General features: G+C 38.3%; 1 protein-coding gene across 1 annotated transcript; it reads right to left on the reverse strand.

Annotated features, from left to right (window-relative positions):
* Nucleotides 1-7119: 7119 nt before the first annotated feature.
* Nucleotides 7120-13306, reverse strand: LOC127078757 (ribonuclease TUDOR 1). Its single transcript, XM_051019189.1, has 15 exons — nucleotides 13159-13306; nucleotides 12931-13044; nucleotides 12726-12830; nucleotides 12160-12366; nucleotides 11871-12083; nucleotides 11687-11794; nucleotides 10743-10913; nucleotides 10393-10590; nucleotides 9960-10316; nucleotides 9631-9861; nucleotides 9359-9547; nucleotides 9201-9278; nucleotides 8906-9100; nucleotides 7761-8138; nucleotides 7120-7578 (listed from the first exon to the last, which is right to left on the reverse strand). Exons 2-15 carry the CDS (start codon nucleotides 12958-12960, stop codon nucleotides 7390-7392), a joined length of 2649 nt encoding a protein of 882 aa, XP_050875146.1. The 5' UTR covers nucleotides 12961-13044; nucleotides 13159-13306; the 3' UTR covers nucleotides 7120-7389.
* Nucleotides 13307-15105: the final 1799 nt, after the last annotated feature.

Here is a 15105-nt window from a genome sequence, read left to right on the forward strand (position 1 = left end):
GTCACGTTGCTAGAGACTGTTGGTCAAACAAGGAGAGAAAATCAGAAGAAGCAAATATAGCCAGAAGTTTTGATGACGAATCTGTGCTATTGATGGCCTCTGAATCTGATGATATGGATCTGATAGACTGGTGGTATATGGACACTGGCTGTTCAAATCATCTTACTGGAAACAAGAAATGGTTGGTTGACTTTGACTCTGAAAAGAGGATAAAGATCAGATGTGCTGATGACAAATATCTTAATGCAGAAGGTATGGGAAATGTCAGAGTGATTCTGAACAATGGGAAAACAACATTGATTCAGAACGTGTGGTATGTACCTGGCATCAGAAGCAATCTGATGAGTGTGGGACAATTAATTGAGAAATGTTTTTCAGTTACCATGAAGGACAATCTTCTGAAGCTGTATGACTGCAATCAGAAGTTGATTATGGAGTCAGAACAGGGAAGGAATAGAACATTCAAGGTGAATGTCAGAACCGCAGACTCAGAATGTCTTAGTGCAACAAGTGCTGAGAAGGAGAGTGAGCTGTGGCACAGAAGATTTGGTCATTTGAATTTCAGAAGCTTAAAACATCTGAATTCAAAAAAGTTGGTACATGGAATTCCTGCAATTAAGAAGCCTGAAAAGTTATGCAAAGTTTGCATGGAAGGAAAACAACCACGATTGCCATTTGCATCAGAAACTGCTCCAAGAGCAAAACATGCCTTGGGAGTTGTACATTCTGATGTGTGTGGTCCATTTCCAGTAGCATCGATTGGAGGGAATAAATACTTTGTGTTATTTGTTGATGAATTCACAAGAATGACATGGGTATCCTTTATTAAGTTTAAACACGAGGTGTTTGATGAATTCAAGAAGTTCCGAATGAAGGCTGAGAATCAGAGTGGTCAGAAGTTGAAGATTCTTAGAACTGACGGTGGAGGTGAGTATAACTCCAAAGAGTTCCATAAGTTCTGTGAGGAGAATGGAATTGAGCATGAGGTTACTGCTCCTTATACCCCTCAACACAATGGTCTTGCTGAAAGAAGAAACCACACTTTGCTTGATATGGTGAGAAGCATGCTAAAGGAGAAGAAACTTCCTCAGAAGCTCTGGGGAGAAGCTGTTGCCACTGCAACGTATGTACTCAACCGATGTCCTACGAAGAAGTTGAAGGAAATAGTTCCAATACAGAAGTGGACTGGAGATAAGCAAAGTGTTAGTCATCTGAAGGTGTTTGGTTCTGTTTGCTATAAACATGTTCTAGAAGCCAGAAGACAGAAGCTGGATGATAGAAGCAAAGTGATGATTCTGATAGGGTACCACAGTACAGGTGCATACAAGCTCTATTGTCCAGAAACCAACAAAATTGAATTCAGCAGAGATGTGATTGTGAAGGAATCAGAATTTTGGAATTGGGATAAGTCTCAATCTGATTCTGATGTTAGAACTTCTGAAGAAAGGTCAGAGTTAAGAATTTCTGAAGTTGGAGTAAACTCTGACGTTGATTCTGATTCTGATAGTGATTCTGACTCTGGAGAAGACTCAGAAGATGAAGGTGACTCTGATGATCCAGACTCTGATGACCCAGACTCTGATGGTAATCCAGATTCTGGTGGCAATTCAGACTCTGGAAATATGCCAGCCCCTGAAGATGGTCAAAGCTTTGGAGGAAGTCAACCATCTGAAGCTAGAAACTCTGAAGCTCAAGACTCTGAACAAGTTCAGAGATCACAAAGAATCAGAAACATCCCCAGAAGATATGCAAAATTTGACATGCTGCAAGACACTGAAGTAGACTCTGAAGGAGAAGTTATTCAGTGTGCCATGTTAGTAGACTCTGAACCCATAAGTACAGAAGAGGCTCTTAAGCAGAAGCTCTGGCTGAAGGCCATGAAAGAAGAACTTGATGCTATAGAGAGAAACAAGACTTGGAAGCTGACAGAACTTCCAAAAGACAAGAAAGCCATCAGCGTCAGATGGGTTTTCAAGCAGAAGTTAAAGCCAGATGGTTCAATTGGCAAACATAAAGCAAGGTTGGTAGCCAGAGGATTTCTACAGAAACCTGGGCTGGATTACTCTGAAGTGTTTGCACCTGTAGCAAGACATGAAACAATCAGAATGATGATTGCAATAGCTGCTAACAGGAATTGGCCTCTGATGCATTTAGATGTAAAATCAGCATTTCTGAACGGTCCATTAGAAGAAGAAGTTTACGTGTCACAACCTCCTGGGTTTGTGAAAAAGAATCAGGAAGGGATGGTGTACAGATTATACAAAGCTCTATATGGATTGAAACAAGCGCCCAGAGCTTGGAATCAGAAGATTGATTCATTTTTCAAGAAGCAAGGCTTTTAGAAATGTGAGATGGAGTACGGTGTCTATGTTCAGCATACTTCTGAAGGAAATATGACTATGGTATGTTTATATGTTGATGATATACTGCTGACTGGAAGTTCTGAATAGGAGATAGCCAAGTTCAAGAAAGTTCTGAATAGGAGATAGCCAAGTTCAAGAAAGTTCTGATGAATGAATTCGAAATGACTGATCTAGGCAAAATGACATACTTTCTAGGGATGGAGTTTAGATACTCTGAGAAAGGTATTATTTTGCATCAACTCAAGTATGAATTAGAACTTCTGAAGAGATTTAATCTGAAGAAAAATTGTAAGATTGCTGTCACACCTTCTGATACAAATCAGAAACTGGATTCTGACTCTGATGGAAAGTATGTGGACGCTACAACCTTCAAACAGTTGGTTGATTCTCTGAGGTATTTGTGCAATACCAGACCTGATATTTTCTATTCAGTTGGGATGGTTAGTAGGTTCATGAGTAAACCTAAGTGGTCCCATTACCAAGCTGCTGTCAGGATTCTGAGGTATATCAAGGGAACTCTGAAGTATGGAGTATTATTTCCTTCTGGAAGAAAGGATGAGTCAGAACTTCTGAGTTATTCAGATTCTGATTGGTGTGGAGACAGAGTTGACAGAAGAAGTACGTCTGGGTACTTATTCAAATTTCTGGGAGGTCCCATTTCTTGGTGTTCCAAGAAGCAACCTGTTGTGGCATTGTCAACTTGTGAACCTGAATACATTGCAGGTGCTGTTACTGCATGCCAAGCTGTGTGAATTCTGAATCTATTGCAGGATCTGAAGATTAAAGTAAACAAACCTCTGAAGCTGATGATTGACAACAAGTCTGCAATCAATCTTGCCAGAAACCCAGGGTTGCATGGGAGAAGCAAGCACATTGAGACCAAGTATCATTTTCTGAGACATCAAGTTCAGAGGGGAGTGTTAGAAGTTGTACACTGCAACACTCAGAAACAGTTGGCAGATGTTCTGACGAAAGCTATCAAGACTGATCAATTTCTCAGATTAAGGGATGGAATTTGTGTTACAAGTTTTGATGGAATATGAATTAAGGGATGGTATTAGAAGTAATTCATATTTATTAGTTGTACTATTTTCTTAACCCCTAAGTTTGTTAGAGGGTATTTTAGTATTTTATCCTATTCTAGTAACTCTAGTTTTAGCTTATAAATAGGGTGACAATCATTGTAACTTTTATTATGTTTTGTAGCCGTCATTCTCTTAATAGAATATTTCCGTTCATCATTCATTTTACCTTTGCACCAACAATAATGTCAAAATTATCACCTTAATTCAACGTTGGCCACAAATGAAATATATTAAACTCACCGCTCAATGTACAAAGAGTTAGAGATGTCAAAATAAAAATAAAATAAAAATTCAATTGCCTCTACTTGTCCATTTGCATGAGCATTTTATTTTCAATTTTTTATACTAATAATTTGATATTCCTGGATTAAGAAATACCTTACCATTTCTACAAAAAGCACATCTCCTATATCAATAGTCAAAATTGCAAGTATCCCAAAAAAAAATGTGATCTTTAGTGGAGTTTATAAAAAATTCCATCTTTGTCTTTTTTTTTTTTTTAAGGAATTGCCTCTATTCATTTTCAATAATAATATATTTAAAAAAATGACTTCAAATTCAAAAGGACGGTAAATTGTGATTTAAAAAAAAAAGAGTTGAGAATGTTAACGCATCCCTCACGTCTAAGACCGAACATTTGAAACATGAAAATAAATGGTGGGTGGTTCGATAATAGAAACATGATAGAAGGTGGTTCATTGAATCTTAAACGAGACTCTTTATACCATACTATGTTAAGAAATATGGTTAGGATAACTCATCCTTTCAAAACCGACTTATAGAGTGAGAATTGCCCCTACTTATAAAGACATGTTCAGACCATATATTATTCGATGTGAGACTCTTAACAAAGAAATAATAGACTTTTAAAACAAGTTTTATGTAGAAGATAGAAGAAGAAGATTAGAGATAATGAACAAAAATAAATAAAGAGATTAGGGATAAGTGAAAGCACTACACACTATAGTTTATATTGGTTTAGGCTAAAACTATAAGGGTTACGTCCAATTCTCAAGAATAGCATCCTGAGATTTTCCACTATCAACCAAACTTTTAACATAAATTCAATTCACAACCTTTACACCAAACTTTTAATCATATTTATATTGCAAACTTATATCTAACAAGTTTAATAGAAGAAGTTTCTCTAAGTTTTACAATGATGTCAAAATTACAATTACACAAGATTATATATAGTGGTTTATCTCTAAGTACTAAAATATATTTGAAATGTATGAAAATTATGAAACGAAGTGAAAGAAGAAGATAAGGCTTTTTAAAAGCTTTTCAGATTGCTAGCAGATTTTCAAATGATCACCAATGCCCTTTGTATATATGAGTTGTCATAAAGTTTCATAGAAAATAAAACAATGGAAAAAACTCAAAACCGGACCATAATCAATTATGGCATGACTATAATCAATTATGCTAAGATTTGAGGAAAGTTTAGCTCATATGTGCACCATAATCTATTATGCGCAATCCATAGTTGATTACGCCATAACTTTTTATCTTTAGAGAATTCAAACACAAACAACAGATATCTTATATAACCAGGAACATAGAGAATCTAATTAAATGTCAGGGACATACCATAACTAGACTTGGAAGCCACAATAGAGGACCTTAAATTTATAACGATTGACCATTAGCAACCCATACCCTACTATGATCATCATAAGATTTCTTGGCAGGTAAAAGGTGAGCATAAGGTGTAAGATGATGAGAGGCATCTGAATCAACAAACCAAACTTAAGATTCAAACTATAAAATAGTCTTGTGTTGTAGTCGTCATGGATATGAACTCATAGTCAGACGTGGATGTTTCATGTTGGTCCCTTGTTGAATTCTTATTTTCGGATGAATTTGACTGAACACTCTGGAGCAAAAATGACTCGTCAAAATTTATGTCAATAATCACTAACTGAGTAACCATACTTCCCTCATAGTTGACACGTAGATTGATTACAAGTTGAAATGCTACCTCTACCATGACTTCTGCCATGAGACACTCGACCTCTACCACGAGTACCGTAAAAATTATGACTTCTGCCATGAGACACTCGACCTCTACCACGAGTACCGTAAAAATTATGACTTCTGCCATGAGACACTCGACCTCTACCACGAGTACCGTAAAAATTATCCTGTGCACCACCTGTTTGTTAATTTTTGTGAACGACATTGACAGTGAGATTCGAAACATCTAACTCTTGTCAAAACTTGTTCAATGAGCTTTGTGTACATATAAGAGTGCTTTAACATCAGAGTGTAGCATTTCTTTGGGAGGCCATCAAGAATGGAGTCAATTTGGTCTTTCTTCAAGATAGTGTCACCAACCACAAGATTCATACTCCCGCAACATGTTGGTTCCATATTATCTTGTAACCTTATGGATAACTTTGGAGCAAAGTTGTGATTCGAGTTCAGATCAGAGACACTATAGAAAGTTAATTATGAGGTTGGAACAACATTGGTGATTGTTACAGCTTGTGTAGGCTCTTTCATGGCTGAGAGTTGGGCGAGGTTGCAAGGAAGAAAATGAAGAAGAGGTTCTTGAATTCCATAAAAAATGAGTAACTGAAAGTTAGTTACACGTAACAAAGATAGTTAGAAGAGCAGAAGTGGATCTAACTATGTGAATAATACCATAATAGACTCGATGGAAACTCAACTTTGCATTTAGCATTCATCAAACTTTACAAAGGTGAAATACCATAATAGACTCCATGGAAACTCAACTTCTTTGCATTTAGCATTCATCAATCTTTACAATAGCTCTACTGTTATATTTATATTGGTGTACATCAGTTATTACTCTTACTACTATATCAGTTATGCTAAAGCTAAAGCTCACGTACACATGCATGCACACACCACAAGTATTATACTTTTCTAATACTTCAATGCCCACTTCATTTTCTTACTTGCTTCATCTTCCATACAAATGCCTTTAGGAAATTCATCTAAGAATATATAGGCATCGGTTTCACCTTAGCATCTTGTTGAAGTATCATCCAGAAATTGCTTATACAATTCACCATCAGTGTGAAATAAAACTTTAAATTTCAATTTCTTATCAAAATTTTGATTGAAATGCCTGAAATCCTCTACAATAGTTACTCTCCACTCCACTTGTTCTATTTCATTAATAGTTACTCTTTGAACCTCAACGGTCTTATTGATGCGTTTCCTTAAGATCTTATAAGGAAATATGTTTTTAGCAAACTCAATTTCTTGAAAATTTTCAATTTGGGAAATGTAATCACTAGTTTTGGATATTCAGGAATGAGTGCATTCCTAGCTTTGAAATCAATTAGCAATTTGAAGTCTTCAATCAAAGCTTCATATTTCTAGCTTTGAAATCAATTAGCAATTTGAAGTCTTCAATCAAAGCTTCATATTTCTAGCTTTGACCACAAATATTTGAAAAAAAATGCATGAAACAACTCACGGCAATTTCAACAGACCAGCACATATATATTAAGTTGTTTAAATAGAAAATAATCACTTTTAACTCAACTTTTTGGCCTAGTTTCTACCCTATGCCAAAAGAAACCATGCAAGTACTCCAAGGATACTGTTTAAGAAATTTATAATAAATTTTTTATCAAACTAATAAAAATAAAAAGCTAAATTCGTACTAAATCCAAAACCAAACAACACCACAGTAAAAAAGGAAAGACACAGTTTCTTAAATAATCAAAACATCTCTGCCGTCTTTTTAAAAAAGAACCCTGCCGCATGTACCTTATTATGACATCTATGGAAAAAATTGTTCAGCCAAATCTAACAATAAAAGTTAAAACAAAAACAAAACAAAACTTACAAAGGAAATACACGGCATTTTCTTCTTTTTCTCTCTAACTCATGTCTATAACTTGAATCATTTTCTCTCTCAAGATGTCTATATATTTTATAACTTATTCATCCCGTTACACTTATCTGCGGCCACCGGCAGGTTTTCGTGGAGGAGCAGTGTCCTCGTCATCAGACTGAATATCTCCATACTGCCATATTCCACGCCTGCTGGTTCTTGCCTCTCCTTGGAACATTTCCAAATTATCAAGGGCCTGCTTTCTGGCTGATTTATCCCACCTGTTCCTTTTTTCCATCCTAGCAAGTCCTTCCTGAGAATTCCAAGAAAACAAAAATGTTCAAAGGTATGTGTTTGTGATTGTTGTTTGTTCAAAGCAATAGTACAAGAAAACAAAAATGTTCAAAGGTATGTGTTTTGTGATTGTGAGTATTCTTTGTTCTAGCAATAGTTTTGAAGCATTTCAAGCAAGAGTTGGTAGCAATAAATAAAAACCTGAAGCATGGCAGCATTGACACTGATCTCAGCATCGACAGCAACAAGAGTTACAGCAATAACTGGTCCAGTTCCCTGCCCTTTCACTTTTCCTCCGGTAGTGTCTCTCTCCTCAACCATGGCCCTAAATTCTTTTCCACTGCTTAAAGTGAGTTCACTCAAGTATTCAGCTGCTTCTTGACCAAAATCCTCTTCCAAGTTTGGTATCTTAATGTATGCAAGGCTACACAATTGAGCAAGGCCGGGTGCTAATGACACAGATGGATCAAGAGGCCTCAGTTGACTGTATGGTACTTCTTCTTGATTTCCATAATCAAGGTAGAATACTTCAAACACATCCTTCGAAGATTCAACTGGTCCTCGAGGCGTATTGACAACCTTAACAATTCAAACATGAATAATCAGTACAAAGGAATGTGGCACTACCATTTCACAAGGTGATATACAATTGATGCACGCATTGAGTACTTTGCATCACATTAACTGTGACATGCAGGAACTTGGAAAAAGTGGTCATAAGGAACTTTGTGCATAAAGTATCAATCATGTAACGGGAATATCATGCTCAATAATCCCAGGTCAATCATATTTTTGTGCAAATATTTTTAAGCAGCTAGATTGTGCAAAATAATATGGTAACAAGATGAATCCGGTTAACATCATTTATGCAAAAAAATAAAAATGATAATAAACAAAATGTTTATAAAATATATGACATATTTATGCAATATCAACCTAAATGCTTGTAAAGAGGTCAACATAGTAAAAATGGGAAGCAAGGGATTCAAAAATTAGAGAAACAATTGTGCAAGAAGAGACAACAACAATAAAAGGAAAAAGAGTAACCAACAAAAGTAGGAAAAAAAGAAACTTGTGATTAAATATAATTTAAAATATCCCCTACTAAAAATTGAACCAAACAAATTGATTCAAAATATCTCCTTCAAACTGACTATAAGGAATCCAGAAAAGAGAAAAATATGAAAGAAATAGGTTGCTGTGACTCAATCATCAAGTGATATATTTTTAATCTGCTTCGTACTTAATCTATAATGGCAACATGTTTTTGCCCACAGGATTGCAATGCCTACACTGGTAGGGGGAGAATGTAAAAAGCAAAACAAAAATTTCATATTGGAACTTACCATTGCCCGATACCAAGACGTATCAGCGCGGAAATAACAGAGGACTATGTCGCCCTTCTTAGGATTAAAAGCACCAATCACAGGAGCTTCCTTCAGGTTCAAAGAAGCTAGTTGGTTCTGAATGGATGCTATCTTTTGATCTCCAACAGTCTGGACATAAAATTTACCACCTCCCAAGACTTCTGTAACAGTTACCTATGAATGCATGACAGTAGATTAAGTCATTCCCCATTAACACAAAAAAGGAGTCACTAGTACTTTCAGTAGTAATATAGTAACCCACAATCCAACACACCTTAAGTACTTCTTGCTGTTTGGTTTCAACATTTGCACCACTGGGTACTACCTCCCCTTCAACAAAATTCTCCCAGATCTGCAGAACAAATTTTTTTAGAAAAGTTAACACGAAAAGAAAGTGATAATCACAAACCTCGTTTGGGACCCCATTCTTACTTTCAGCTTTTTACTCTTAGCAGATTGTTCGGCTTGCTCTAAGACACGAAGATCAGGAATCCTGTCACTGCCAAAGGAGGTTTGTAGTTTTGCAAGACCGGCTTCGAGTAGTGCAACCGCCCCGTTTGTTTTCGACTCCCATAAGGATCCCAAGAATGTTCCAGTTCTATCGACAGTTTCTACCTCAATCTGCAGAAGTTAAATGTTTAACGGTAAAATAAAACTACACACTCGGACTCGGGAATCTTAAGCTCAGAAAGCAACTAAATTACCTCAACATCTCTTTGCATTATCCTCCGCCTCATCAGTGCAATTGCTTCATCAGAATATGGCTCTTCACGACCAGGACATCTGACACCAGAGAATGCAAAAGCAATACTGCAAGTTTCTTTAGGAATCAACAACTTGAAACGGTGACCACTGAGGACATATTCCACTACAGCAGGAACTCTTCTACTTCTATGCAGGAAAGGCATGAAATCTTTGGCTTTCTTGGCCGATGCCTAATAATATGAAACATAAGAAAACAGTTAGACTTGAGTTACACTTTCTAAGCTTCGAAGTAAGAAACAAAATCCAGTATAATTAAAATTTTGCAAACCGTGGTCAAGTCAGTTATATGCATCACTGGAGGATCCTTGGCAGAATGGATCCCTTTCCTTCCAGAAATGGCACGTGATTCAGCAGCAAGAAGAGCATCATAGAAGTTAGATCTCTCTTCGAAGTCACGATGTCTAATGACAGTTCCAAAGCCACGACCAATTACCAATTCGCCGACATTCAACCCAGTTTGCTGACTTGCAGGAGCAGCAGCTGAAGGGGCTTGGTCATTGTCAGCTTTCCCAGAGGACAATAGGAAGACTGATCCAAAATCCATTACTCTATCACCAGCTCCCAATGGAGCTCCAGCTGCATCAACTGGACCAACCTTCCTAGAATATTCCATTTGTACATTCACCTGAAAAATAGAGGCAATCAATTGTAGCTTGAATCAGCAATGATATTAAAAGAAGGTCCACAAGATATCTTCGTACTTGACGACCGATGAGGCGTGTTCTCAAGAATTCCTTTGCTTCACGTGCATAGGGAGCTGGTTTTTCATCTCGACGAGGATTGCCCATTTTTGGACACCTAATACTTGAAAGGTTAACTCGCCTCTCAGCTTGTGGGCTGCCATATGGAATAGAATCATCAGCAACAATGACGCAATCTCCACTCACAACCTCAACCACCTGAAAATTTCAAGAAATAAATATACACTTAATTCCCTGGATAAATTACCATTGCCATAAAAATATGAGAGTATATTTTACCTTGCCAGTAAAATTCTGCTTAATTCACTGGATAAATTACCATTGCCATAAAAATATGAGGCATATTTTACCTTGCCAGTAAAATTCTGGTCATGAATTGCCTTGGAATTTGAAACCGGTGGCACATAGTTTGTCCAAATTCTTAACCTACTTTTCTTAGCCTCGAGCTCTGCAGACTTCAGCTTCCGCTTTGCATCTTCTTCCATCATGTTTGCACTCCATTCAACATATTTAGCAAAACCCTATTTGATGAAAAAATCAAATTGAGAAAGACTTACATTACAGCAAATATTAACAGACATTTCATCAGATAAAATACATGGAAAAACAGTTTGTCCGGGCTCCACCTAACACAAACTATCAAGCGACTTTAGGACATTCACATAATCTATTGACAAGGGAGAAATCTGGGATACCAAGGTCCACCTAGATGCCATGCAATAGATATTGCCTAAAGATATTGCATTAAAACTAAGGTAAATAATTATAAAATATAGAATGAATACAGTTGAGAAATGATAGAACATCTGTAATTCATTTTGTCTAATCTGTTCTCAGAAGAAAAGGAATCATGAAATATTTTCAGATTGTACTCCATTCAAGCAAATAAAGCCAGCATGATAACAAGTGTTTTCTTTTTCACACCCATTGAGTTGGTACTTGGTAGTAGAATACAGCCAGCATTATAACAAGTGTTTTCTTTTTCACACCCACTGAGTTGGTACTTGGTAGTAGGTAGGTAATCAAAGATTCCAATGGAACTTCAATACAAAATAGATCCTACTAGTTAAATATATATGATGAAATCCATGTGCCAACATGCACCCGCCCCATCTTGGACCCCTTCAAGTTAAGTACAACCACAAAAAGGATCCCAACTTGTTTTAGTCTCAAAAAATAATGAAGTGATGCTCCAGTATAAAAACCATGGCTGTAAACAAGTTAGGTCCAACAAGATTCGATTTTGACAAAATAAATCATGCTAATATTTCTCTATTCAAAACATATTACATACGTTTTCAACAAGCTCCAATGCCAGGTCCTTTGCTGATTCACCATCAGGATAATACACTGACCCAATCAAATTGCTGAACTTATCCACACCTTCCAGGACAATCCGAACCTGCATACCCATTTTGGAACTTAGAAAAACCCCAGAAATGCAAAAGCAATATAACTTGTAGAGGATTGTTGCTTACATCTCGATTCAATACACGCATCTCAGTGAAAAATTTAGCATCCGGTCCAAAAGGATCAGCTGAAGTTTCAGCAGCAGATGCTGAAACAGCAAGTCTTTGGGCAGATGTAAGTGGAGCTCGAGGTTCTGCAGGGACATCTCCATTAGTGCTATCAACTGTTACCTCAGGTTCAACAACAGTTTCAGGTGCAGCTCTCCTTCCCATTTGTGGCGACTGATGTAAAGAGAAAACAATAAGTGGCACACATAGAAAAAATGGTAGCAGCCAAAAGAGCAATTATGAAATGTACCTGGATTCCAGCAACGAAAACTTGGACAAACTGAAACTCCGGAAGCAAATAGATTCGGAGAGTACTTCCGTCACGAACCTGCTCAACAAGTGCCTCCATTGGTACTCCCTTACTTTTAGCTAACAAACCCATTGCATCAAAGTTGCTAGCATCACCAAGGGCAGATGGTGGTAGATTTCTGATGGATGCCTCGGCAGCACCTGGAACCTGCGATCATCATAACATCATATGATTCACTCGTGGAGGATTTCAATTATATAAACAGAAATGACAACTACACGTCTCTAGTTTCTATAGCATTCCAGAATCACGCTATCTTTTTAATTTAAATGGGAAGTAGAAGATGGCGTCTATAAATATTGGATGATAAAGTAAGCTCAAGAAAATTACAGTAGAAAATACTAGCTAATTATTGTCATCAACATGGATGCCAAAACATTGCACCTCAGTCTTTAGTAAAACTAAGTTGCAAGAACATCAAGGAACCAACATTTGATTTTCATTCACGGCAGCAAAAGCAGCAACTTGATTACAAAGTTTTTGAAAAAAGGAAAAGCCAGACAAACCTTGCTCCAACGACCAAGGCCTTCTTGTTTAGCTTGCTCTTCCAGCCGTAACAACTCTGCCAGGAATGGACTCACTTCTCCTTTCTGCTGTCCCTGCTCTCTAACCTGCAGGAACAATCCCACAACTCATCAATCCAATTCAGACAGAAAAAATAATCCAAAAGCAACACATGCACATCTAGACATTAATCACACAGTATTCAACCTTTGCCCATCCTTGAGAAACAACCAGCATTGCAACATTTTTGTCGCCAAGAAAAACCGTTCCAAACTCCCTGTTTATTGATGGCACGGTGTAATCAATTCTGAAAGTAATCTCCTGTTACACAAACATATCATATCAGAACCATTGCATGCTTCATCAATCATTAAAAAAGTACAATAACAAACCACTCAAATCAAATCATAGTAACAAACAACTCTCTTTTCGCACCTTTCCAATGCAAAGCTTCCTCAGAAACTCTCTACTTTCCCATGCAAATGACTTTTTCTTGTTCGGAGGATTCCTCAGTCAAAGTTATGGAGTCGTGGTACAATTGTAGGCTAGATAATTTAATACCCTGACCCCTTGCTTTGGCAGACCCCTCACCCTCGACCAGATCTACCCCCAACATTTGAACACATATTTGGTTAGGCTGTTGAACATTTCCGGTGACAGGCTTACCATCTATTCTAAGACCCAAAAGCATGTACACGTCCTCTAATGTGACGGTACATTCACCAGTTGGTAGGTGAAAAGTGTGTGTCTCAGGTCTCCAATGTTCACACAGAGCCAAAATGAATTTGACATCAATTGTGGCATTTACGACATGCATAACATGACCGAAACCCGCACGCTGTATGTAAGGTACGCACCATGGGTCTGGATAAGGCATTGGGTGTGAACGTTGACGAAATTTTTTGGGATCCTTTAAAAACAAACAATATAAACAATTATTAGATTGGACTTTTAAAAAACTAATTACAAACATACGAAAGAGGCAATGTTCAAGAAAAACTTACGAATGAGGCAATGTTTGCCCTAGTGCCTCTGTGTTCTTGGCCCATGATAAGAAGAGACATGACTGCAATGTAGAACGAAGTGGGGTGGATGAGAAGTTTCGCCGGAGTTCTCTGAATAAAAGTGTTAGTGGGTGATGAAAACTTGGAAGAATGACCCTCTATTTATACTCGTTTTCAAGTGTAAGGCTTGGTCGAATCTGATGATGCAAAAATGTGACAAGTGTAAGGCATGCGTGGGAATCTTGCAGAATAGGTGCAGGCTAGGTGGTAGTGCTGGCATGCATTGGTGCAGACTAGGTGGGAGTTGTCTTGTCTTGGGGAAGACTTGGTGGAATCTGATGATGCAAAAATGTGACAAGTGTAAGGCATGCGTGGGAATCTTGCAGAATAGGTGCAGGCTAGGTGGTAGTGTTGGCATGCATTGGTGCAGACTAGGTGGGAGTTGTCTTGTCTTGGGGAAGACTTGGTGGAATCTGATGATGCAAAGGTGTGACACGTGGAAGGCATGCGTGGGAATCTTGCAGAATAGGTGCAGGCTAGGTGGTAGTGTTGGCATGCATTGGTGCAGACTAGGTGGGAGTTGTCTTGTCTTGGGGAAGACTTGGTGGAATCTGATGATGCAAAGGTGTGACACGTGGAAGGCATGCGTGGGAATCTTGCAGAATAGGTGCAGGCTAGGTGGTAGTGTTGGCATGCATTGGTGCAGACTAGGTGGGAGTTGTCTTGTCTTGGGGAAGACTTGGTGGAATCTGATGATGCAAAGGTGTGACACGTGGAAGGCATGCGTGGGAATCTTGCAGAATAGGTGCAGGCTAGGTGGTAGTGTTGGCATGCATTGGTGCAGACTAGGTGGGAGTTGTCTTGTCTTGGGGAAGACTTGGTGGAATCTGATGATGCAAAGGTGTGACACGTGGAAGGCATGCGTGGGAATCTTGCAGAATAGGTGCAGGCTAGGTGGTAGTGTTGGCATGCATTGGTGCAGACTAGGTGGGAGTTGTCTTGTCTTGGGGAAGACTTGGTGGAATCTGATGATGCAAAGGTGTGACACGTGGAAGGCATGCGTGGGAATCTTGCAGAATAGGTGCAGGCTAGGTGGTAGTGTTGGCATGCATTGGTGCAGACTAGGTGGGAGTTGTCTTGTCTTGGGGAAGACTTGGTGGAATCTGATGATGCAAAGGTGTGACACGTGGAAGGCATGCGTGGGAATCTTGCAGAATAGGTGCAGGCTAGGTGGTAGTGTTGGCATGCATTGGTGCAGACTAGGTGGGAGTTGTCTTGTCTTGGGGAAGACTTGGTGGAATCTGATGATGCAAAGGTGTGACACGTGGAAGGCATGCGTGGGAATCTTGCAGAATAGGTGCAGGCTAGGTGGTAGTGT

Source organism: Lathyrus oleraceus, chromosome 5, assembly GCF_024323335.1.
Source record: "Lathyrus oleraceus cultivar Zhongwan6 chromosome 5, CAAS_Psat_ZW6_1.0, whole genome shotgun sequence".
Lineage (NCBI taxonomy): Eukaryota > Viridiplantae > Streptophyta > Magnoliopsida > Fabales > Fabaceae > Lathyrus > Lathyrus oleraceus.